The sequence below is a fragment of the Falco cherrug genome, chromosome 7 (genome assembly GCF_023634085.1).
Source record: "Falco cherrug isolate bFalChe1 chromosome 7, bFalChe1.pri, whole genome shotgun sequence".
In the NCBI taxonomy this organism is placed as follows: domain Eukaryota; kingdom Metazoa; phylum Chordata; class Aves; order Falconiformes; family Falconidae; genus Falco; species Falco cherrug.
In genome coordinates this window covers 18,682,946-18,708,809 of record NC_073703.1, presented here as the reverse complement: position 1 = coordinate 18,708,809, position 25,864 = coordinate 18,682,946, and the positions used below count along the sequence as shown (strand labels likewise).

The following is a 25,864-nucleotide window of genomic DNA, read 5'->3' as shown; positions in this document are numbered from 1 at the left end:
AACTCTGAACGGCTTAACAGCTGCTACTGAAACTTTGCAGCTAAAGGAAAAGTCTGTATTGCCCAAATACTTTTCTTGTGTCTCATTCCCACTGAGGCCGCCCTCAAGTCTTTACAAATGCTTTTGCAGGCATAGCTAATGTTACTGCAGCATTTGTGCTATTCACTGCACATTTACTATGGTTAATATCACCTTGGGAACACAGTGAACACCTATGCCAATTACTGTACCTGCAAAAAGACTGACAAAGGTTTCAGTGGCCACAGCATTCTTTCCTGCTTTACAGCAGTTATGTATGAACTTGCATAAACACACCATCACAGTTAAACAGCTCTAAGTTACAGATTTATTCCACTAAAGGTCTTTCAAAAGCTGTTGGGAATTCTTGCATTAAAAAATTCTGCAGGCAATGCTAAGAATGTGAAGGTTAAACAAGTACAGCACATTAAATTTTACCTTAGGCCTTTTTTTTTTTTTACCACATTCCAGTATTAAAAGATGTATTTTGAGTTAATCACATCTTTAACAAAAGTCATTTGCACTGTTTCTGTAGCTTTGAAACAAATATAATACAAACAATGGTAGTAACGCATGCAGTTGCATATGTTATTGTCACAATATGGTTTCAGAACAGTAGGAAGCATTCCTGAAAACTAAGGTCATAACAGTTATCATAACACAAATGTTAGCACATGGCTGTGTTCTCAACAGCTGGGTCATTTCCTAAAAGCTCTCATTGTCACATAGAAGCCTAATAATAGTGGTTTATACATTATATATAAAATTAGAATCACACACTTATAAAATAGCTGCATTTATTAATGAAATATATGAAAAAAGTTATGATGTGAGGGATTACATAGACTTTATTCCACTGTTAATTGCTTTAGCCATGAAGACAGACAAAGAAATAAAGCGAAATTCGTAATAAAATGAATGACTAATTAAAAATGCAACTGTTAACTGAAGAAAGGGGTTTTGTTTTATGTTGGAACTTGCTTAATGGACCACTCTAAAGTTCTACTGTGTTCTTACTGTGCTCAAAGGCTGTGACAAATTTGTGCAACCTTCCCAAGATCTCAAATTAAGGAATTATTTAGAGGGCAATTATTATATTTCCAAGATGACTGCTACTGTTGTTGGACACCCCATGGCAAAAGCAACCTCACAGAAAAACAGTGGCAGACAGAAAAAGTACTGTATCTGATTAGGATCAGAAAGCTATGTGCAAATATATACAAGAGCTTGTAAAAAGAGAATGGCAGTAGGACACAACTCTTGCTGGGGGAGGTGGAAACTGTTTTCACTTATCTTCTTGCAGTTTTCATTAGTAAACATATAATAAACTGCACAAAGGAAAAACACAGTTGTCTGCCAAAATTGCTCAAACTTTTCACTTGTTTTACAGCAGTTAAGATAGGCTCTGTGTACATACCATGTGGAGCTTTGTGCTTCACATTCTCCATTTCCTATATCTAATATATTTTAATTATATTAAATTAATAAAATATTTCTACAGCTTAAGGCAACAGTTATCTCAGTTGGACTTGAAGAATGCTAACAACAAAGAATAGAGAAATAGCAATAGTATCGGATTTTACAAAGCTTTATTAGACATAACAGCATTCTGTGCCAGCTTTAGGATTAGAAGCAGCTGTTGAGTTCATTATTAGCGAATGCAATTTGATGTCTAATAATATTTTAGATGCTATCACTATTGTTTACTATCTCGCATTAGGCTGACAGCCTATATTTCTTGCTAATACCCAATTAGGGAAAAATAATATATATATATATATGTACCTATATGTATATAATTACATATACAATTCTGAAGTACGCCACAAGAAACTCCAATGTTTAACAAGTAAAACAAGCTAAAGTCAAACAAACCCCTTTGATCTTTCATAACTGAAAAGCAACCTTCATGTCCACTTATTCGCTGTTTGCTTCCCACACCTGGTGCCAGCTAAAGAGCCAGTACAGATCTATCCATTGGGAACACTTTACCAAAAGGAAGTGAACGTAGTCATTGCAATTTTTTTCTTCTGTACTTATTCTAAAATGGTCACGGAAACTAGCTAGTCTGTTTTTTGCACTTACTGGAAACAACTCTGAAGTCAATAGACTCATGGTTGCATTTTCACAGCACACAAGAATTGATGAGGGCATCTTAAGTGTTTTTCAATTATATTTGCAAAACCAAAATGGCGATTTGCTTGTTCATAGGAAAAAAGCCATCGCGTACTAAAATGTGGTCTGTTCCTGCTCCTTTCAGACAGAAAAGGTGGCTAAGTGCTTTCTGTGTGTCTGTGTGTGTTGATCATTTTGCTTTCCAGACCTGCCAATACCTTATCATTTAAAAAGTAACGGGGTATGATCCACCTTTCTCAGAATCTTTTTTACTTTGTTATGGTAGTTCTCAAGAACAAGGCAGGGAAGATGAGAACCGTGTCTCCTGCAGCCATTTCCAGATTCAAAAGTGTGTTTAAATTGAAAAAGGGCAACATTTCACAGTAAATGAAATGTGAACTATCAGCCTTGCCAGTGTTTATTCAAACACTTAGCTTTATGCAAAATAGAACTGGTTGTTTCAATTTGTTTTTCCTAGAAATTTGAGTATTATAGTTAATTATCAGTATATTAAAATAACACATTTCTAATTAAAAAAAACATTTACAGAAATACAGATATTACCAAAGCAAATCCATTATAATTTCTCATGTCATTATAAATGCTTAGCAGACCTTTCAGTAATTTGACTACTTAGTCATTCTGGCATAAATTCAAAACAAAGCAACCTTTGTAACTCATGTGTGAAACGAGAAACTCCAGACCTCAAAATAAACACATCTTTTACCCATTATGTAACATTTTGGTCACCCATCTGTATTTTAGGTTTCCATTCAGTTAGCAAATTAACTTACTATAGTACCCACTAGTGCAGCTATGACTAAAGCTCTTTTATTCCAGGCATAGACTCTAGTATTAAAGGCTTCCTAATTGAACAATAGCATGACCCCACATTATTATAGGTCCTCTACATTCTATTTCACCCACCAACTCACAGTCTGTACAGTATCAATGGAATAATAGCAAAAAGACTATATTGCAATTAAATAGAATCCTAGTAACTTGAGTCCCAACAAAGCAGTAATGGTGCCTTGGCATTTCAAGGATTCATCAAAGCAAGCTGAGCTCTCACTCACTCTAAAATGCTTCAGCTGTCTCGGTGGAATATACAATTTCATTGAAAAGACACAGAAACTAAGATTTTACTTTCTGTTCTCCCTCTGAAATTAAAGCTACTCATAAGAACACCAGCAATTATTTTTTTTTTGGAGAAAGGAAGAGAAATGAACAAAGAACAGACTATTGCGGGTTGTACCTCAATGCAAATTGTCTCCTGGATTTCTAGGAAATTACTAAGATACAGTACTTAATGTAAAGCTACAGTAGTAGACATGCTGTAATGAGCTATGCATCAGTTTCACATCTTTCAGAATGTAAAACAAAGGCAAAGAACATTGCCTATACTGTAATAGTTCGAGACAGTGACATCGCCATATTCCTTTCCGTGGACTAATGAAAAACTTGCGTTATACTGACTATTCGACCGTGGATGCCCTGGTTACTTTTTCAATCATCGGGCCCTATTCTCTACTTTTCTGGTTTATTATAAATTTTTGTTACAGGACCTATAATTTCCCATGTCAGTTCTTTCAGAAATCTTTAATAATATTATTAAGGCCTCTTTCTTCAGAACAATGAACTCCTAATTCTCTTACACTTGGTGATTACCAGCTCAACGGCCTCCTTTCCACTAGCTTACTCCATTTACCCCCCCTTGTACATTCACTGGCCTTACTGAATATGGAAGCAAAATATTAATTTATTTGAAGGTGGTGTACCTGGATTAGTTTTTACCTTGATCAGTACCTCATCATACAGTTTCCACTACTTCTACTTATACAGCCAAGAACCTTTTTGTTACTTGTTTGAATTACTATGATAGGTCTTACTTAGCTTGGCAAATCTCACTTTATCTTTAAATTTTCTGCCTCATGAGACACAACCTTGTTAATAAATCCTTCTCTTTCTGGACTGTCTACTCATATAACACTTCTGGAACTAATGACTGAATGTTTTATGTGGAAAACACTTTCCAACTGTCTTATCTTTGATATACCTTCATCCGTTTTTACACTTGTAATGAAAATAAAGCTTCCTCTCTGTTGAAACTGGCTAGCATCTTCAGTTCAGCTGACTTCACTTCTTAATTCCACAATTTCCTAAGGTCCTGCTTCTTTGAAATCAACTCTATTACACTGGCCTACTTTTCAGTAAGGTTAAAAAGTTGTGATCTTTCCATGTAAGACACTTTCTACAACAGACTTACCACCTAAAACTAAGCCTAAGATAGTATCACCTCTACATGCATCAATGATTACTTGATGAAGCTCACTGCATCAAGAATATCAGGGGATGATCCTGGTCTTCAATCTTTATATTCAATCTGTGTCAGTCTTCCAGTTAGGAAAACAGGAAAAAAATTGGTCTGTGATGACATTGAGGAGCATATTTAATCATGTTTGTGAACCTTGCTTTTTTGGATTTACATACTTAACTATAGTATACAAACCAAATTTCTGAACATTACGTAGTTAATAATTATTGTTTGTGATCCTAAGAACACTTTTTCCTCATCATTATAAAACAGTTGGAAAAGTTGCTCAAGTACCTGTTCTCTGCATCTACTGATCCTCTCAGACAATAAATCTGAATTAGTCTTTTCTTCATCAAGCTCAAGTTCCAGGTGAGATAACTTGTCCTATGTGGAGCAAAGAAAAGTAATTTCAACAGAATACATTCCCATCATCTTCAGATTGCTACCAGAGCATTCTTCCTTAAACTTCAAGGACTCAAACTGTCTGAAAGACTAGACTTGAAAAGTGAAATGCCTCTGAAAACACATACACAATCTAGAAAAAGAGATGGCAGGAAGGTATGCCTTTAAGTACATTTGTTTGTCTAACAGAAGTGAAATAGAAGTTTCATTTCTTTTTTTAACCACTCCTACCAGTTTCAAGAAAATAAGAGAAATTATGTAATGTTTCTAGAATGTCTAAGTTACATTACACATTTGGAGGACAAATTTCTTTTCATATGAGTACAATGGTATAAAAGTGTTTGTTTATGAAAGTCAAATGACAGTTTGGTTGAACTGAAGTTACGAAGCTAACCCCATAACAAGATAGAATAACAATATTACTCAGGTTCCTGAAAATAATCAATATTAGACGCTACATAGAACTTACACTTCTAAATACTTGTGGAGTGATGGGCCTATGAGTGAAAATAATATACTTTTGCCTGATAAACTCTAGAGAAAATTAATTCTAAAGTTAATTAAAATGATGGAAGAACAACTGCAATTTAGAATACATCTTGCAACAATAGATATGCTAACAGACTATCTTTAGAATATACCAAAAGAATTCCTGCAGTAGTAGTACATGGGTTTTCAACAAGTTATTTTGCTTCTTCCCAGGCAGAATCCATGTGAAATACCAAAATTATTTTAATCATTCTAAGAAGAAACCAACCCTTAAAAATTTCTTTTACCTCCATTAGTTTGATTTGTCTTGCCCGATCATCTTTTAAGTGGCTTTTGGCTTCCAGTTCATACTCCAAGCCTTTCACAGTCTGTTCTAGCAACTGAGTCTTTGTTATTGCCTCATCCTGAGCTCTCTGGTGGTCCCTCAAGTTTTCTTCCATAAGACGCATCTGAAACAGTAAGATTACAGTAATACACTTTATACTGTACTTTCTATAAATAAGTGATGTCAGTAAAGGGGATTGACTACAAACAATCCAGAAGCATGACAGGAATTGCAGTTATGTTTTTCACAGTAATTTTTCTTTTATCCACAAGATGGCACCAAGAAAATAAACTTGGATTAAATATCAGCTCTAAAGAGATGCTTCACACTACAGGTTTTACAGTGACTATTATGCATAGTGGGGTGGTTTTTGTTATTTATTTCTTTTTACCCAGTTACAGCAAGCCAAAATGTTTACAGTTTTCTAAATGGTTGTATCTTTGAAACTTCTGCAATATTATTATTTTCCTTTTCAGATTACCAATACTTTAACTTCTAAAAAATTATGTCTGAGGCACTTCAATTACAGCTTTTTACCAATGACACAATTGCTAACATTTGTGTATATATATCGATACATGTATGTATTAGTATAACTTTCAGATATAGTAGGGCTATCTGCTGAGGACAAAAATTTCCTATTCCAACAGCTGTGTGTACTCAATAAAATTACCTAAAAACTTCACAATACTTTAAAAAAATATATATATAGTGAGAGGGGTTTTAGGTGAGACTGTGATCATTCCTTATAACTTGTAACATATACAATATATAAGGGGTTTTTTTCTTCAGCATACAGTCTTCATATATTTCTTCTGTTTACTCAAGTGCTTATTTTAGTGATGAAGCTAAAATAATGTATTAGTGACTATTTACAGAGTTTGCTACCTATTGGTAAGTCCTGACAAGTCAACATTGGACATCTCATGACTTGGTGTACAGCTAATTAAGCACAGAGATCTGTGTATTAACAGCATTTCATATGCATTTAACTACGCAAAATGACATCAGACTGACAACTTTCAAGATTGGCATCTTTTATGTATTCACAGAGAACTTACATTAGACACAGAAATGAAGACCTCACATACTGCCTTGCAAGACTGTTTAATATTTTTTCTGCTAGAATACAAAGATGATACTCATGTTGCCATTACCATTACATTCCTCGGCTTTTGATGAGACTCTCAAAAAGAATGTTTTGTGCACTATAACACTTACCCAAGAGGATTTTGACAGACAACAGACTCTTTCATGTTGAATAGAAAGACTATCTATTTGTACTTCTTGTTAAACACAAAAGAGGAAGAGATAATAAAGACTTTCAACTGTCCCGAATATTTAGTCTCTCTAGAAAGTCTGCTATTTAATCTCCCTATCCTATATTTCTAGATTTTATTTCCTCTTTTGCAGCTAGTTACCATATGTATTGGGTCTAGATGAGCCCCACAGCAGCCCTCATAGTGCTGTGCTTTGCATTGGTAGCCAGAAAGGTAGTGAGAAGGCACCAGTGTTTTGGCTGTTGTGAGCAGTGCTTGCCCAGCACCAAGGCTACCTCTCCAACATTCCCCCTGACCCCTCTCACCACACTGGAGGTGGGAAAGAACTTGGGAGGGGACACAGCCAGGACAGCTGACCCACACTGACCAAAGGGATATTCCATACCGTATGAAGTCTGCTCAGATATAAAAGCTAAGATAAAAGGAGGAGGAAGGGGGGCATTCGTTATTTACAACATTCATCTTCCTCTTCTGGAGCAACCGCTACATATAGTGAAGCCCTGTTTCCTGGGAAGTGGCCGAACATCACCTGCTGATGGGAAGGACAGGATAAAAAACTTTTTGTTTTCCTTTGCTTCCACAAGCACAACTTTTACTATTGCTTCACTAAACTGCCTTTACCTTGACCCACATGTTTTTTTCATCTTATTTTCTGCTCCCCTGTTCTGCTGAGGAGAGTGATAGAGCAGCTTGGTGCACACCTGGCATCCAGCCAAGGTCAACCCATCACACCATACTACATTTTTAAAGCCCTAGTATTTTAAATATTGCCTCATGGAGATGTAGAATTCAACCACCAGTAATATTTTGTCCTTTATATAGTGTTTGGGTCATCTTTTTGTCAAATAATGAAGGTTTATTTCGTTCTGAAATTTTTGCTTTGTATTTGTCTTGTAGTTGAAATAGGTAATACGAGAAGTATTTTTCATAATAACTGTAAACACGGTATGTATACATATTTACATACACACATATAGAGATATCTTTTATCTAAGCTGTCTATTCTCACTTATTCAACTTAAAAGCCATGTTCTCAATATCCCAGTTTTTGCTTTCAGATTTCATTTTGAGTCTTCATCCCTTTACAAAGACTCTCCATCCCTGAATGGAATAAGTATAGAAGGAAAACAGAATAATATATAGGAACTATACTTTCTTCTATTGCTGTTCTTTTAAACTGAATTTAAAACAAGTTTGTTGAGGGGTGAATACAACATAAGAGAAATTCTGAACTGGAAAAATCAAACTTAAAATATTCTACGTACGTAAAACATCTGTGACCAGTGTATTCTCACAGCTTTTCCAATTGCAGAAGTATATACAGATCTTTAGACTGGACTGTCTTTATCGCAAACTTTACATGCTAAAAGGCAGACACTTCAAGATTGTGGTTGATTCTTGGTTGCACAGACACCTTTGTCATTTACATCTGCAACCTGGCTGATATGAAGGAAGAGAAGAATGTATGTCAACTCCTTTAGAGCCAGAATTTGGTTCGGAGTTTGGGTTGTCTTTTTCTAAATAACATCTGGGTTTTTTTCCCAATTCAAGATTATTTCCACATTCTTGATTCCTTCAGCAGCAGGCATTAAAAGAGCAGAAAATCATCAATGGAATCCTTGTCATATCACTTAAGATAAATGCAGAATCTGACAAAAGAACGCATCTGTCAAACAGGAAACACCACTTCCCTGGCAGAAGTAATACACTGATCATCATCATGAAGACCAAAACTCAAAAGCCTGGTCATTGAGATCAGTCTCTCATGATGAAGTACACAGAAGAGTGATAGCAAACAGTTATTGTCTTGAAAACTATCTGAGCTGAATTTTAGGTCAAAGGTTAGAATTTGTCACTGAACTTACGAGTCATTACCTCATCTTGCATTCTCATGGTTGTCAGGCGTGATTTTTCTACCTCAAGGTTTTTCTCTTTTAATTGTCTCTGCATATCTGCAAGTTCCCTACGATTTTTCTCCTTGTATTCAACAAGCTGGTTCTGAAGCTCCACAGCTGATGTTCTTGAGACCTCTACCATTTCAGACATCTGGGAAAAAACCACATATGTTTTTTTTTTTTTCCTACAGTAGTACTACATAAGGTTCTGTCATGCTTAATACACCAAACCAGTTTTTTTTCCTCCAGCTTCAAAATTCATCTCAGTACTCTGAAAATTTATCAAATATGTTCCCACACAAATGAATATCCATGCAGAAGTGTGAAAACACAGAACAGCAAGGTTATTTTCTAATAGTATGTGTGGCAAGACTATTCTCTTTTTGTCTGTCAGCAGTTTTTCCAGCTGGCTGACATAATGAACTACAGTTATATTTCCGTATATCAATATTAAGTTGTACAGTTTACACACACACAGCAAAATAAGTCTAATGCAGTAGCATTTTGAGAACCAGCTGTGAAACTCTGGAAATCACTGTAGCATGCATTAGAACTGAACTCAAATCTGGGATCTTGTTTAAACAAAACAGAACTGACAACAGTATTTTGAGATAGTGGTGTTCCAAGCACTGTTTCCAGCCCTGAAAGCTTTTAATGATATTATCTATCTTAAAGAGACTAATAGTAAAGTTTGCATTTCACTTTCTTTTACACATTAAAGAAAAAAAAAATTCTTTATAATTTAGCAGCTCATTTGCTTCTGTGTGTTAGATATTCAGATTCGTGCAACCTCTTTAGAGTGAACTCATACCTCTTCCTGTAACTTTTCAACAGTCTTGTTCAGTTGCAATCGTTCATTCTCCATTTCATTCTTTATCTGCTTTAACTGTTCTTTCTGGTGAGTTTCATCTTTTAACTGCTGAGTTAACTGTTGCCGTTCCTCCGAAATAGAACGGATGTTCTCCTGCAGTAGATTTAAAAATATGTATAATTAGAAAAGAGGGTCTATGTTTAATGCCTTAAAGGGATGTTATATAACACTCTGTGCAGCAGTAATAATACCACCAGCTGCTTTAACATTTAGACAAATTTAAATTTAAAAGAAGAGTTTATAGAGTTACAGTTTGCTAGCCAGTATAGGGCAAACATTATTACACTCTTGCAAGGTTTGTAGGACCGAATGTAGACCCTTTTCATGACTGTTACATGCAAAGCACACACTCCTCTGCAGCTGCACACACCCGCAAATCCTATCTCCGGCGCAAATGCCATATTCATTTCAGGTTTCACATTTTCCTGTATATCCCTTTAATGCTCCCTTAAAAGTTTTACTCAACGGTCTTTTTTCCTCAGTAAAAAAAATATAGTACAAATCTGTTCCTATGATGAGTGAGGACAAACTACTGGGGATTTTTTTTTCCCTGTTGATATGCTTCTGTAGCACCCAGAAGCCCTACTCAAGATGACGTCTCATTGTGACAAATGCTGTGCAAACAGAACTTTACAGCTTCTAGCACAGAAATGCCCTTCCTGAAAGAACTTTTGTCATTAATGTTCATCCAGACTTTAATTATCTGGATTAAATTTTGAATGAACTGCAGAGCTATGCTGTATGCTTATCTGCCAGGAGGTCCAAATGTTTCTGCTATCACATTCGGGATGTTTAAGAACTTAATACCCTCCAACTTCTAAGTACCGTTGATCACCAGAATAACTGACTGTCACAAGTTCATTTTAACACAAGAAAAGCGAATTATCTTCTATCTGCATGTTGGGACTTTCACCTCTTCCGTCTTCCTGCATAATAAAATACTGTAATGGCTATACTCTAAATAGACACTACAAGACTAGAAAAAAAGGGTTTATTTTTACAAAGTCTGAGAGGCACCACTAAACTGATTAAAACCAGATTATGGACAATTTAAATTGTTCCAACATAAAAGTGTAAAAATCAAAATCACCATAAATGGTAAAAAGCATTCCAAAACATTGGTTTACATTTTAATATTGGAAATACAAAGTTTTGTTGAATATCTACTACCTATGATGTTTACTTTATTACATGTCAGAAAACTTTAAATGTGAAAACACAGTAGTATTTCTGTAGGCAACATAGATCAGAATCTCAAAAAACAGTTGTTCTGTTGTAAAAGAAAACAAAGAACGTCATCAAATGTTATAAGTTAAGAGATTTCTTTAGATTTGGTCTCTCTTATGTTCCTCTATAATCTGTCAACAAAAGACATCTCTGATATACAAACAGGAGTTATGGTGGATGCCTAAGAAGTGTATAGGTAACCCTGAAACATGCTGGGGGCTAACAGATACTGTTTTGCAAAGCCTAATTCTACACCAGAATTGGTTTAGCTGACACCAAAGGATTTTAAGAACCTTGAAAAGGTTCAGCTTCAGCACTTCAGTTCTAAAAGCTGCTGAAATCTTAGGACCCTGCTAATGTGCCCTATTTGAACAGGTTATAGCAACCTCATGTGCATTCCCCTCAACCAGCCTTTCACAGCTCATTTAACTTTACTGTTTGCTTACACATCCTTGAGAAACAAACTGCACAGACACAGATCAGTGAAATACATTGTGGCAGAATAATAGTGCCAGCAGGATCCTGTTCTGCTTTTCCAGTGTGCTGAAAAGGGAGGAGGTAAACAGAAAAAAAGTGACTCTCTACTTCAGTTATCAACAAAAAACCAAAAACCAACCAACCAACCAACAAAAAAATCAGTCACTAATAAGACAATAAATTTAATCTACTAACTAGGGCAATTAAACAAATAATAATAGGTATGAATAATTACAATATTTAAAGAAAATAATAATAATAGGGGAGCTTATGCAAGCAGTGGACCACTTCAATTTTTAACAGGTCATGCTAACCTTTGCCTGATTTTCAGATACGTAGCAGAATGAAATGCCCAAGATTGAAATTTAGCTTTTTCTCCTTCGAGTTATATTCTGGCTTCCTGAAAAGAAAAATCTGTACTTTCCATGTATTGCATCTCCCCATTTTCATAAACATATTTTTTACTGTTTATTACTAAGAAGGATGATAAAACAAATACTAAGTACATTACTAAAAATTAGGAAGTGTTGTAAAGTTTTAATCGTAATTATTTTAATAGAAAATGGAATACCTAGGTTCCAAGGAGAAATTTCAGTTTTGCTGAACTTGTGTTTTATTAGTAGTTCAACAATAAACTGACAGTGGCAATACTGCTTCAGAGTATCATGGGAACTGAAGTTCAGGTGCTTCATGCTCTCGTTCTCCCCACATCTGTTAAAATCCCTCATGCCTGTGTCCCTCCTGTGATGCATCAGAAGCCGTTGAGCCATCTGATGTGCCATAAGAATCAGGACTAAGCCATTTCCTGGACACAGTAAAAATCCTGTCACTTTCCAGCCTCCCATTCTGGTAGATCACATTTACTAGTGACTGGAAAAAACAAAGGCTTCCCTGGGAAGACTGGAAAGAAAGATCTACAGCAGTGTTGTTTCTTACCAAATCAACAAGTTTTTAATGCACCATCGGACAGCTCACATGCACAACCATTCTGTTTGGAAGTGTGTAATATCTGATTGTAATGTCTGGGCTTGATGAATTCTACTTGGCTGGAAATGGTGGTTTTCTTACCCCACCATTCTGCATAATTTTCTTTTCAAAATCTAATTAACAGGTGTTAATACCATCTGTATTATTTACCTAGTAACTACACCACAGAATCATTTATTTTTCAAATAATGCAATTACCACTAGAGCATAAGATCCTTGTTGTTCTGCTAAAATGTAGCCAGCAGAAAACTTGTTAACATAGGTATAGAGTAAAAATATTCCTTATGAAAACTAAGCATTGCTACAGAAATTATCTTTGTTTTAATAAAAATTGTGCATTACAACAGATACTACTTAATTCTTGTAATATTATGATTAATATTATTCAGGAGACCTAACATGTTATATGTAGCTTCTCATCAACAATCACTCTCCTTGGGCAACACAAATTAGGATGCAGTATTTCCCTTTTCTAGATTAGCTGATAAAAGAGAAAAATACTGATAAAAATAGCATGCCTAGCTTCACATTAATATTTGAGGTAAACTAATGTGTCACACTAGAAACAACCAAACTTTCATTTATATCACTTTTCTTAACTCAGGTATTAAAAAACACCACAATGCAATGAAAATGTTGCTACCAACTATCCAAATGTTGTGGTTAGCCTCTAGCCTTTCTGAAGGCTATATACTGAAATTCAGTATTTGAAATTTGGGATGTCTTATAGGACAGCTTCAACAGTTAACTCAAGTATAACCTCTAATGTGTGTCCCTTTCACATACAGAAATCCTTGAGTACTTATAACCTGTCAGTTACAGTGTAATCACAAGTCAAGTAAACAGTTTGTCACCAATTTAAAGCCAATCTGCAGTGCTGAAGCTTAAGTGTTATTTCAGCACAAGTGAGGCTAACTCTACAGCAGTATTTCTCAATTTCAGGTTGGTGGACAGATAGTGGTCCAGAAGACAAGAAGCCATAAAACAACAAAAGAGCACACTCACATTTCCACATACCTAGAGAAGAAAATTAAATAAAATGTGGGAGGACAAAAGTAGTAACTTGATTTCATAGTAATATAAGATTATTGCAATACTTATTTTTCCAAACAACATTAGTTGAGCTTTCTCTTTACAAAATTGATAATTTAACGCAACTGATAAAATACATTCTTAATTTTCAGTTATCTTACAGTGCTCTGCAACACTAATTTTATGTGCCTATCATTATTTTCCACAATAAAAAGGTGTTTCATATTCTTCCACCCAACGAAAGAAGTCTGCATTCTGATTGTTTACTTTAAAAAGCACAGAATATTTGGCACTTCCATCCATAATGGTGGTATAAGTGACATATTTTAATATATTGCAGTATCACATATGCTATGGTTAAGGTGCATAATCATTATAATATTTCCTTTCCCAAGAGAGCTTTCAAGAAACTTACAAGTGTCTGCTGCAAAAATGTTAAGATTTATTTCATTTTTTGAAACACTGGTACAGACAGAGTAGGCTACCCTAAAACAGACGTATAATAGAGCATGTGATGCTACCAAAAAAAAAAAAAAAAAAATACTACTTGCTTGACGATCCATTAAGAAAATATCAATACCTACTGATGTTGATTTTAGACAAAAGCATCAAAACAAACTGTCTATAATAATTGAGTGTATTCCTGCTTTAACTTTTCCGAGTAGAAATTTGGGGTCGAAGAGTAATAGATTTGGCTGTTTAGAGCAACTATTATAATTCTATTCATATTGTCATTGTCTTTCTTATGCTAGCCCACCATTGAAAGTAATTTGTATTATGTAAAAAGCAAGATGGGCCAGTCAGGAATTATGTTTCCACTGTGATAAGCATTATTACTGTGCCAAAGTTTGTCATCTAAATTGTCAAAGGTAACGCAAGGCCAAATCAACTTCACGACATCATTCATTAAAACAAGCAAAAATCTAAAGACAGAAAGGCTCAACTGTTCTAAACAAAAGGGACCGCTGATTACATCCTGAAATCCGTTAGTGCTCATATCCGGTGGACTAGAAGAGTGTAGAATCAGAACGAGGACTAACTTTGTTGTGCCAGAAATCAGACATCAATTGCGAATAAAATGACAAGACAGACTCTTCTATCTGTCACCTTTTCTAGACTTCTTTAATTTGGAGGCCCAGCCTGGAGGCAGCATTACTTGGCATGACACCCTGAAGGATGCATAAACCGAGAAGAAAGAACACACTTTCAAGCAGCTTGACCCAAAGTGAATGAAAATGCAGGAGATGCATACAGTGCACTGATTCATGTCCTGCAGGAAGGTCAAGCCAGACTGTGACAGAAGGGAGTTCTTAGTGAACAGTGCTAAATGTAAGCCAATGATGAGCAATGGGCCACCATCTATTGTGACTGTGCAGACTATCAGCAGTACACACAAGCAAATTTGGAGGATCAGTGAGATAGTTGGTTTTTTTCTTTTTAAATCTGTTCTGACCAAAAGCCTCCAATGAAACACCCACTGATGTAGTTACAAGGAACTACATCATATTGTAGAAACAAAACTTCCTTTTCCATACTGTTAAAACTATGTATACTTGAAGCACGTTCCATTTTAAAGACATAGTAGTATTTTTGTATTGTTATTTTTTTTCTTTTTTACCATAATTACCTGAATCGTGATTCCTTTGGTTTATAAACCACTTATAGACAAGTTTCATTTTCAGAACAGTAATGTAAAATCTTTGTTGAAGGGAAAATGTCTGTTCAATTAAAAAAGGGTTGCTAGCAATGTACGTATACCTCACTTTTGAGTCTCACTTGTTTGACAGAATCACTTAAAAACTTTGCTTCTAGAAGCAAAACTTAAGAGAATGCTAAACTACCTGACACTGCAGCAATAGATGCTTCTTTGCAGCATGTAAAAGGTGAATTACAATAGAAGAAAGACTAGGTTTGCAACTTTTTTCAGATACAGAATATGATGTCAATAAGAAGAGTTTTAAGATTTATACTCATTCATCTCCTTACTAAACAGATCTGAATTTTTATTCTATCTGAATCATCCTATCCTTACTCATAGACCACATCGCCAGTGTAACTCTCCACATGATTAATTTCTGGGTGAATGTGGGAGAAAGCATATCCTTTCCTGGATACTGAGTAGACTAAGGAGCAAGGCAGAGAGAGGAATTCATACAGTGATATGCATTAAATTTCTCTGGATTTGTGATGGAATTTACCAGTTCCATACAACATTTGGAAATAAGTTCTTAAAAGAGAGAAGCCAATTTCCTAATATTTATCTACTACCAGTATTTTTTTATTTATAGCCAAGTACAGCTTTTTGTTCTATTTACATGTAAACACCTACACATGATCAGAATTGAATGATCATTCAAATAATAAAACAGACTTAGAAAACTTTAGGCAGTTTATTTTGCGATTAATGTCCCTGAAATTTTGCTAGATCCATGGAAATCTTTTTTTTTTTAAAAAAAAAAAAAACAAACCACAAACAAACAACCAAAAAGCAAAAAACAAAACACTTCAGTAATAAAGTAATTTTAATCAGATGATAATATGCTTTTGGGAAACATTTGAACATTGCAGCGAGGTCTGGACTTTAAAACAAAGCGTTCCTCAAAAAGAATGAGATGTTACTCTGCAGAAAGCAATGGTGACTCAGGTAAACAAACAGGAATTTTGAAATTTAAATATTCCAAATCGCTCTTGCTCTTACCTGCATATCTTCTAGTTGGCTTTCCAAAGACCTTTTCAACACTACCAATTCTTTTGCCTCCTTTTCAGCATGTTTCAAAGCTTCTTCTAATTGTTGTTTCTCTTCCTGCAATATGATTTGATACATTTAGAAATAATGGCAAGGCCTTTAATCTGACAAGTAAACTGAACTATAAATTATGTTCACTTTGATCTCCCCATTTCCAAGTTGTGACTTGCTTTTACATTGGTTTTCATAGGAGAAATCTTTCCTGTACATCTTAGGAAACTGCATCTTGCTTCTTGACAACCTGCGGGTTTTGCTTAGCCTTCCCAATGACATGGCTCACGGTCCAATTTGTCAGTTTTTGTGCTACAATGTATCCTTTGCAAACAGGAAGCAGAAGGGGACTTGTTTTCATAACTTACCTCATATCTCTTAATTCTTTCGTTCACTGAATTTTCTTCTCCTTTCATATTACAAATTTGTTTGTGCAACTCTTCAATTTTCTTCTCTAGCTCATCGACTGTTCTCTTCAACTGTTCGTTTTCCTCAGTCAGCTCTTTGACTTTATCTTCTAAACTATTTTGCAACTCTTGCACAGCATTTCTTTCTCTGGCAAGGACAGCAGCGCTCTAGTGAAAACAAATTATGTCATGTTTAAAAAAAGAATAAAAATAATTGATGCTGTTTTCCAACAGAAGTTTCATATAACACCACAGGAAGTATAGCTAGGATATAACACTAAAATGTCAACAAATAATTTAACTTAAACATCCGTATGCACTACAAACATGTATTTTTATTATTCATATTACTGTGGGACAACACACAAGGAACATTCTTTTTCACCTCAGGCATACCTAAGTGCTAAAGTAACATACAACACCTAATCAGTCCCATGCTTGCCATCACGTATTTTCTCCTTAACATCTTCCTCTTCATTGCCCTAAAACATTTTCCTTACCAAATCCCATTGTTAGGTAATTCCATGTAATCTAAAAAACTTAATAGACATCAAAAGCCATACAGACCTTTAAGGAAGAACATATTGATGAAGAGTATCTTCCATAGCAAAAATAAAATCTAGGCAGTCTCACCCCACTGCTTATTCCAAGCACAAACATACAACACACTACATTCATGAAACTGTTTGTGGGGTTACGAAGTAAATTAGCTTAGGCAACAGGATCAACTGTAATATATACACATACAGATAAACAGAAAAAGATATTAACACTAAACAAACAAACAAAACAAAACAAAAAGCCTGAGGGGGAGGTGGGAGCTGTTACTGGAAAAAAGCCCCAATTCATTTCAAAACACAGTGTCACAAAGTGCTGTGCCAGCACAGAAGAGCAGATGCTGAGCAGGCATGAACAAGCAATAGAGAGTGGGGTACCTTACGGTGGTATTGGTGTAGCTCTACCCACCCATCATACAGCCCACACTTGGGGCTGTACTTACTCAGTAGAAGTTCTGCATGGTTTCCAGTTACTGCCTGGGGACGGAAGGAGTTCAGCTACTGAGTTCAACTTGTATTCAAAAAGATACACTTTGTATGTTTTCAGAAACTCTAATCAATATACAGCACAAAGACAAATTATAATAAACTACTCATCACAATTTATCACGTGGCAATAGATTATTATTTTTTTTGGCAGGGCAACTGGCATTTAACTCCTCAGACCTAATCATCACCTTAGTCTCACCACTTAACCTCTCTAAAACACCCTACCATTTATTGTGGAAACCGTGAGTGGAAGTATGTGTCTATATTGTTAAGACTACCTATACTGTTATACTACAATACAAACCAAATATGTATTTGTAAACATTTAATTCTGTGAAGTAAAGAGCTGGAAGGATTTAATCTTTGCTTTTCATTTACTTGTCGGTCAGAATCCCCAACACAAAAGAGCCCTAGATGTAATTTGTGGTTCTTGCTCCTGGGCTTTCAGGGTCTGTACAGAGTATTGCTTTGTATCAAAGATCTGGTTCTCATGTATAGGCCCACTGCCTTCTACATTAAAACCTTAAACAATAGGCAGAACACAAGAACAAGATAAATGAGTCAATCTAGACCAGTATGCTTTCCTGTGGTCATAGCTGATGTTTACGGAAAAAAAAAAGAAGAAAAACAATTATGGGGCAAGCCTTTCTGCATTACACACTGCCAGCCCTCACTGCTTTTTCCTCCATGAACGTATCATCCATTAATTTCTCTAATCCTTTTTTAATCCATTTATACCTTTGGTGTCTACATTGTCAGGTGACAATAGGTAATTACACATTAATTACTGAAGCATAACACTTTTGCATGTGAAATTGTGTTTATCTGAGAGAAAACAAAAGAAATCCTACAAAGTAGTTTGGTAAAAAACTATTTTGTGAAGTATCTTACAGAAAGCCTGAAAAGTTATTTTCATTTATGCTATTTTTGATTGTAGCTCCCAATTTTCCCCTCCTCACCTGCAAAAGGAGTAAGCAAAGTTATATAAAAGGGTGTTTACAAAGTAATCTTCACTAGATTATTTTCTAGCAAGCAACAGCTTTAAAATCATGCAAATCAGGTTGATAAAGCAGTAACTCAGAAAACACTCAGACTGTCTACAGGGTCAATGAACTTATACAAAAACTGGCAGCGTAAGCAAGCAGACAAGTTCTGGTCTTTTGAAAATACTGAAAAAACTTGTTCTTATAAGTGCACAAGTAGTTAAAAGCTCTGAAATATTCTCCGCTGATGTTTTACGTTCTCACATACTGAAATTTTAATAGCATTTATATATTCCTTTAATTTTTGCTTTTTGCATACAGCAAAGTTTTACTAATTAGCAAGCAATCAGTGGCTCCTTTTTGTCTCATTTCCCCTTTCTGGAGCTGAGTGAAAGCAGCTGAGGCATGCTGGGGAGTTCAGGGAAAGGAATGTTGATTTGTCTGTTCTTTTTCATCCAACTGCCTACACAGGGCTGCACAGTAAGAGGACTGCAGCAGACCCACACTGTACCTGAAGATTCCACTACCTCATCTACCGTGGTTTGCTCTACTTTTCCAACACAGGAAGCATTACCTACTTAGAAGTACACACACACACAGAAGCACACAATCACACAACTAAACAGATATCCCAGATCTACATACATAAATTTACACATAAATACATATATATATATGTATTTAACTTAACAGTTCAAAATTCAGTTCATCCTACACGAATGCAGTCATATGTAGAGATCTGCTCCAGCCTGCCTTTTGCTGTATGTATCTTAGGATACTGTTGTAGCCAACTGAAATTAAAATTAAACTGGTACTCTCTCTTTTCCACTATATATGTCAGTAAGTTAGCTAAGTGAATATATATAAAAGGTAGAGAAGTATAAAGGGCAAGTTGCAACTATTATCTTTCTTAACCTAATTTAAAATCTTTGAAATAGATTGGGTATGTAAGTAAAACCTGCCTAAAGTTCCAGCTACCTGAGTGAGTAGCACTCAGACAGCAGACCTCCACAGGTCTCTAATGACCTTGGCATCATTACAAGGTTTACACCTTCACATCAATGAACTATTCCCAAGCAAATTCTCTAACATGTTAAATACAAAATTGCTTGCTTTCACCTGGAAGGGGTCTGTCTTAAAAATAGCAACAATAAATACATACACTGACAGGCACACACTTTATTCAAGATTGTAGGAAAACTCTTCTAGTATATATGCAGAGCTTTACTGTATTGTATTAGGAAGAGTGGGCATTTTTCTTATGTATCTTCTGCGAAGAGTAGGAGAAATTTTCTTCACAATACAGATTTCACTGTACACTGTTGTTTCAACATCTTTTCAACTCGTTTCAAGTAAGACTGAAAAGAAACACAGGAGTATCTGATCTATCCTACCGGTTTACCTTACACAATTGTACTATATACATAAGGCATAGAAGATCACCTTCAGGATGATTAAAAAAAATAAAAAATATACAAGTATCTTCAATTTGATACTAAAAATTAAACAATGTCAAACCACACAAATACAATTGAGATGTTCTTTGAGCAGAAAATGCACACATAGCATCACTTCTCCAAAACAGTCAAATTGCACAGCTGGGTTTAGACAGAAAAAAAGCCTGTATTTATTTATCCCCAGTGTTGTGAGAATTGCATGCAGAGCTCTCTTCACTGGCAGGAATGAAGTTTCCTGTACCATATTGCCACAGAAAGTTATGGTACCAAAAAACTCCGCGCCTCTTCCCTCCTCCTGTTCTCCACTGTTAGTCTTATCTGGCACCACACGTCACCGTCTACCTCCCCTCCAGTTCTTCTCTTGGGAAGACAGGTGAACACAATAGAAAAGAGTCCAGGTATCTTTAGGAAGGCTATGCAAAGTAAACAAGCACTGAAACATAGCTTTGACAGACCTTGTAGCAACACCATTAGGGGAGAACCCCATGGAAAGAGATCCTTATCCATATATTGAACAGTTACATAAGGTTCAGGTCATCAGCTACCAAATGATATATGGACACTGTCGAAGCAGAAACAGATCGTTGCATCCTTTGATACGGAACCCTACCGCACAGGCAGCGTACTCAACCAGCCCTGAGCAACTAAAAGGCAGTATTATTCACAAAGAAAGCATTTGTTAAATTTACCACTCTGTCGTTAGAGCTGGCCCACTATATTCTGCATAAAATTCCCCTCATAAAAATATGCCAGTAGAAGATATGAAATTCACCGCACTGAAATTACAGAGGAACTACTACGTACATTGATAAATTTTGAATGCCAATTATTGCGCTTCATAGTGCTAAAACTGAAAGTGGCAACAACATAGACAGTTTAAACTGTACAACAGATGGTATTTGCTAACAGCCAGTGGTAAAGCTTTTCTCTTTGGTTCTGTCTATATGAGCAAGAAGGCACAGCTTTCACTTAAAATTCAGCGACTGGCTCTCACGTTCTAAAAAGGAGTCGAAAGCTGTTTGCAAAAGCATTGAATTAGAGTGGGTTAAGCGATGAGGATGCAAGCAGAGGATAACTGAACACTATATGACTAGTAAGTACAAATGAGGAAAAAAAAGCCAGACAGAGAGATCTCAAGATACACAGGTTGTGCTGTGGATCCATAGCTTTCAGTCCATACATGACTGACTTGTAATCGTGCTGTACTTAAACAGTGCAAGTTAACAAAAGGTCCTTAAGTTGATGACACTGCATCAACTAATAGATCCTCTGGGTACCCATTCGTAAATCCTTTACAGTGCTACATTTTAATATTTGGGGATGTTGCCAGATTTTTGGAAATTATTTTAACTAAAGTTTTATATAAATTTAACCCACAGTAACAGAACTGGGTAAAGGTCACAAAGTAATGATTTAAGTTGAGTATGAAACTTTAACAAACATGTTAATATAACATGATCTTTAGTTCACAGAATTGCATATCAGCCTCTTCAGAGAGCTGAAATGAGATTATGTGCATAAACACGCAGAGCACATAACAGACGGAACTGGTTAAACAAGATTCTTGAAGACAAACTGGAATGAAATACTGTATATTCAGACATATTTGCTGAAAAAAACCAAAACAAACAAAACCAACAATAACAAAAAACCCCAAACAAACAACAAAAAAACCCCAAACAACAAAAAAACCAAACTCCCCTAAAAAACAGGATGGGGGGAAGCAGTGGAACTGTATCAAGCATTGAAGTGGGCTCTCTGGGTCTTAGAATTGATACATCACAATTCCAAGACTGCAGTTTCTTCCCTATGATGTGTAAGACATGCTAATTTCTTTTTACTCCCACTTGCTAGTAGTGCCAGTATGTTTTAGTAAACCAACTTTTTACTATATTGTATTAGGGAATTATATTCATGTAAGGTAAAAACCCTACAGTGTTTTCCTTGTTTGTTTGCCTGCATTTGCTTTGTCTTTTCTTTCAATCTGTCCTCACTCTGTCTTCCAGGGCATTCAGTGCCTTCTATGTCCCATGTTTAGCCTGTTTCACATTCAAATTTCCACCTCTGCAATCACTGAAGGAGTAATACCTTCCTCTTACTACCCACACCTTTGCAGACTTCTTACACACACTCATACCTTCTTCTCATTTATTATTTTTGAATACATGAAGTATTATGTTTTCTCAAATTTTGTCATGCTTAAACTTATGATTTAAGACTGAGCAGACCTTATCAGCAGACTTAAGCTACAGAGATTAGGTAAAAGAAGCTGGAAATGAGTTGCAAATTCCTGGAAAAAGCTGAAAAAAAGAAAAAACAGCCCGTTTATAAGAAAGAAAACATAGCTGTAATGATGAGTCCCACAATACAAAGTTCTCTGTGACTCCCTGAAGAAAAGCTTCTGCATCCTAATATTGTCGTGCCATAGTGCACATGGAGCAGCTTTACTTACTAGCCCAGTAGTGGACTCAAACCACCACAAACAACACGTTACCAAACCTAAAAGAAAGGTCCACTGCAAAAAAATCAGTTTCTGACCACAAAAAAAAAGATCATACACGGAGGAAAATAATCCATGTATGTCAATAACAACTAAATATTTTAATAGTTCTCATAATTTTAACTCTGAAGCTTAAAAGATTTAGTCAATCAGCTTGAGAACAAGTCAAAGAGTTTACTGTGAAAGAGGCTGCTGCTGCAGAAATACAGGAGTGCTGCAGAATGAGTGAGGCAGCAGGAGAACGGATAGTTTCACAGCTAAGGTACCCAAATAAAGCCCTAGAAAATCTGGAACCCATTCTTGTCTCTGCCAAAGAGCTCCTGAGGCAAATCACTCAACCAAAACTTTCCAGAGGGGACCAAGAAGTGCATATTCTTTAGTTTCCTTGATGCTTGATTTAAGACACCAGGGCTAGGTTTCCAAAGTCTTGTGAGCACAGCTGCAACTGAAGTCAGCAAAAATTGTACCTTGAATAGATCAAGGACTACATAATGGTTAATATTATGTTAACCTAGGCACCCCAATTTGAACACGCACAACCCATGGACCCTTTTGACAGTTATGCCTTTACCTCTTAGTTTCCTACACTTAATATGGGGAATAACATTATTCATGAGCTTGCAGCCTATGCAAGAAAAGAAATTAAAGTTTGTGAAATAATCAATATAATTCTTCCTTCAGAAGAAGGTTTTAGCAGTATGTACCGAGTGCAGAAACAGACTGGTCTGAAAAACATTGATAAATGAAATATTCTAACATTGTTTAAGTGAGTACAAAGCTACTTTTAATTCACCACAGATGGGCAAGAATGTGACAGGATGAATGCACATATATATGTGTTCTATTTGATTTGGTATATACACCTGATTTATAAAGTTTTACCTAGCGTAGGTCTGCTTATATGAGCCCACATAGCCAGAGCTGCTGAGTTCATATGCACACAACATTCAGTTTTCAGCTTTGGGCCTGAAGAAGTTACTCTCTATGAGGGAACTTCAGCAATGAAATTCAATTCCCTCACTTCTCATCCTGCTCCTTTTCAGTTTTTTTGCCTAACAAGAAACAAATCTAATAAAGTTTGGGTCTGAATATAGTTGTATACATACCCAGAAATATTTTAAAATATATAAAAATTAGTCAAGAACTAGTTTAAATAAAGCAATAAATATAATTCCAACTGCTTTGATACAGAAATCTCAGTAAAGCAAATGTATTTATATACTATTCTACTCTCAACTTGGGTGCAAGCAGTGAATAGATTTAAAGAATCAGAGATTAAGCTCAGTTAATACAAAAGGTAGTAAAATTCTTCCCACCACTCATTATTGTGTAAACCCAAAGAAACTGGACAGAACACAGAAATGGGTCCCTGAGATGCAAACGAAATGTTCTACTTCAACCTGAATACAGCAAAAAACCTCTTTGATAGGAATGCAGAAAATGTTCTGTGCCTCCACACCTTTTTTTACCACACCCTTAACACTGGCAAAGACATGAGAGTGGTTGTGTAACTGATCATTAAAAAATGGTTTTGGCTGACTTCAGTGGTTCAACTGGTGAAATTCCCCTTTGGCAGTGACTGCACAATACAGGACCTTTAGAGTTCTTTTACAAAATACAGGAAGAGCTAAAGTGAGGGGAAACTATCTAATTCACAGCTTATTAGAATTGTTAAATTTTGGCTAGATTCAATGTTTATTAGGCAAAACTTTGACAATATTTCTAAAAACCTTGACATTTCCTTTCAGAATCAAGTTCAACTGAGTAAAATCGAGTTCAGTCAATTAACTGTTCTTTAATTGCCATACTTGAAGTACAAATCTAAAGAATAAATCTCCATTCAAAATGAGCTACAGCACTAATAGAAGTATTTTAATGGAAGCAACAGACTTTCAAATATTCTTTCCTAAATTCATACTTGTGGAATCAAAGTAAATGACATGATAATCTTCCAAAACCTTCTGAAAAAAAGGGCATGGTGTGGCTGCTCACTTCATTCTGTTCCTGGTATGGAACACTTAAGTTATCACGATGCTGTCTGATGAAACCAACTCTGAAGTCTAATGGGCCAGCTTTTTAGGTTGATGCTGGACTAGTTGTTTAACTTCTTGAACTACATGTAAGAGGTTACCTTGTGGCTTCAGGGATTCAGAACTAACCAGCTCAGATGATCCTGAGGGGTTAGCAGTGATGGAGACACCAAATCCCTTTCTATTGTCTTTTCTTCTCCTTTCTGTACATAAATAAATCAAGTTTAAATAAAACAACTAGCCACTGATTTCCCTGGGTAACATGCAGGTGATTTCCAAAGAAAGAAACAACCAAACCCAACCTTCACCTCAAGACTGACACCCAAGGAAAAGAGACAAATATAGTGATTCTCAACATAGGGACAGCACTTTAACTGTAATCCTTTTTAGCTCTTCAATAAAGACAGCTTCTGAAATCAGTATTATTCGGGTATAGCCATCTAGTTTTTAAAGCTCATGAATGCAAATAATAGGTCTTTATTTCTGTTTGTAGTTCCGGTATTTTTCCCCACTGTGCACCTTTAGGCAATTCTTCTAACCTCAGACACTATTTCTTAAAGCAGTTGAAAGCTCTGGGATGAATAATACAGCAACACTGGATAGCATGGATAATAAAATCCCATACCTCTAAAAAAAGAATGCGAAAACTCCTTAAAAGCAGAATGGACTGTTAGGCTACCAACCCCTCAACCCCCAAAAAAACTCCAAACAAAAAAGCTTCTGGAGAAGAGACTAAATGGCCTAAACAACTTTACTTACTGCCCTTCTACCTTCAACTGATTATATTAATTCTTCCCATCATCTCAAAATGAGGCCTAGCCTACTTTAACACGTGGCTATGCCTTTGGAAGTTAACCATTATGAGTTACCTATTAAAAGGGTCAGTGTGTTTTTATCTTTTAGTGAGGTATGCTGCAACCAACTTGAATCCTCAGCTGTACTTCAAGAGATTATTCAGTAAACAAGCGCACAAATTTACAAGCAATTCAGATGGTCTTTCCTTCCATTTCAGCTAGAGCCATTATACTAACTGGTTAAAAATTACTCACTTGTGACAGTTTAGAGACAAGACTTTTCTTGCAAGGTCATTTTTGCTGATCGAAATGGTATCCTATCCTTAATATTCATTCCAGAACCATTTAGTTTTTCATTTGAGATGCAACAAAAGATTTAAGTGCCTACATTTTAGAACTGAGAATGCACTTTTTTCTTTTTTACACAGAGCACATTAAACAAAATTTCCCAATACAGGCATGACCTAACATTTACCCA

General features: G+C 35.7%; 1 protein-coding gene across 5 annotated transcripts in view; it reads right to left on the bottom strand.

Annotated features, from left to right (window-relative positions):
• CGNL1 (cingulin like 1) overlaps nucleotides 1–25,864 on the bottom strand; it is a 63,908-nt gene that overhangs the window by 7,538 nt on the left and 30,506 nt on the right. For all 5 annotated transcript variants that reach the window (XM_055715641.1, XM_055715639.1, XM_055715640.1 and 2 more), the window contains exons 9-14: nucleotides 16,538–16,744; nucleotides 16,131–16,235; nucleotides 9,650–9,802; nucleotides 8,819–8,989; nucleotides 5,626–5,787; nucleotides 4,742–4,831 (exon numbers count right to left, since the gene is read on the bottom strand). In XM_055715641.1, coding sequence (XP_055571616.1) covers nucleotides 4,742–4,831; nucleotides 5,626–5,787; nucleotides 8,819–8,989; nucleotides 9,650–9,802; nucleotides 16,131–16,235; nucleotides 16,538–16,744 — 888 coding nt within the window. The remainder of the gene's footprint in view (nucleotides 1–4,741; nucleotides 4,832–5,625; nucleotides 5,788–8,818; nucleotides 8,990–9,649; nucleotides 9,803–16,130; nucleotides 16,236–16,537; nucleotides 16,745–25,864) is intronic.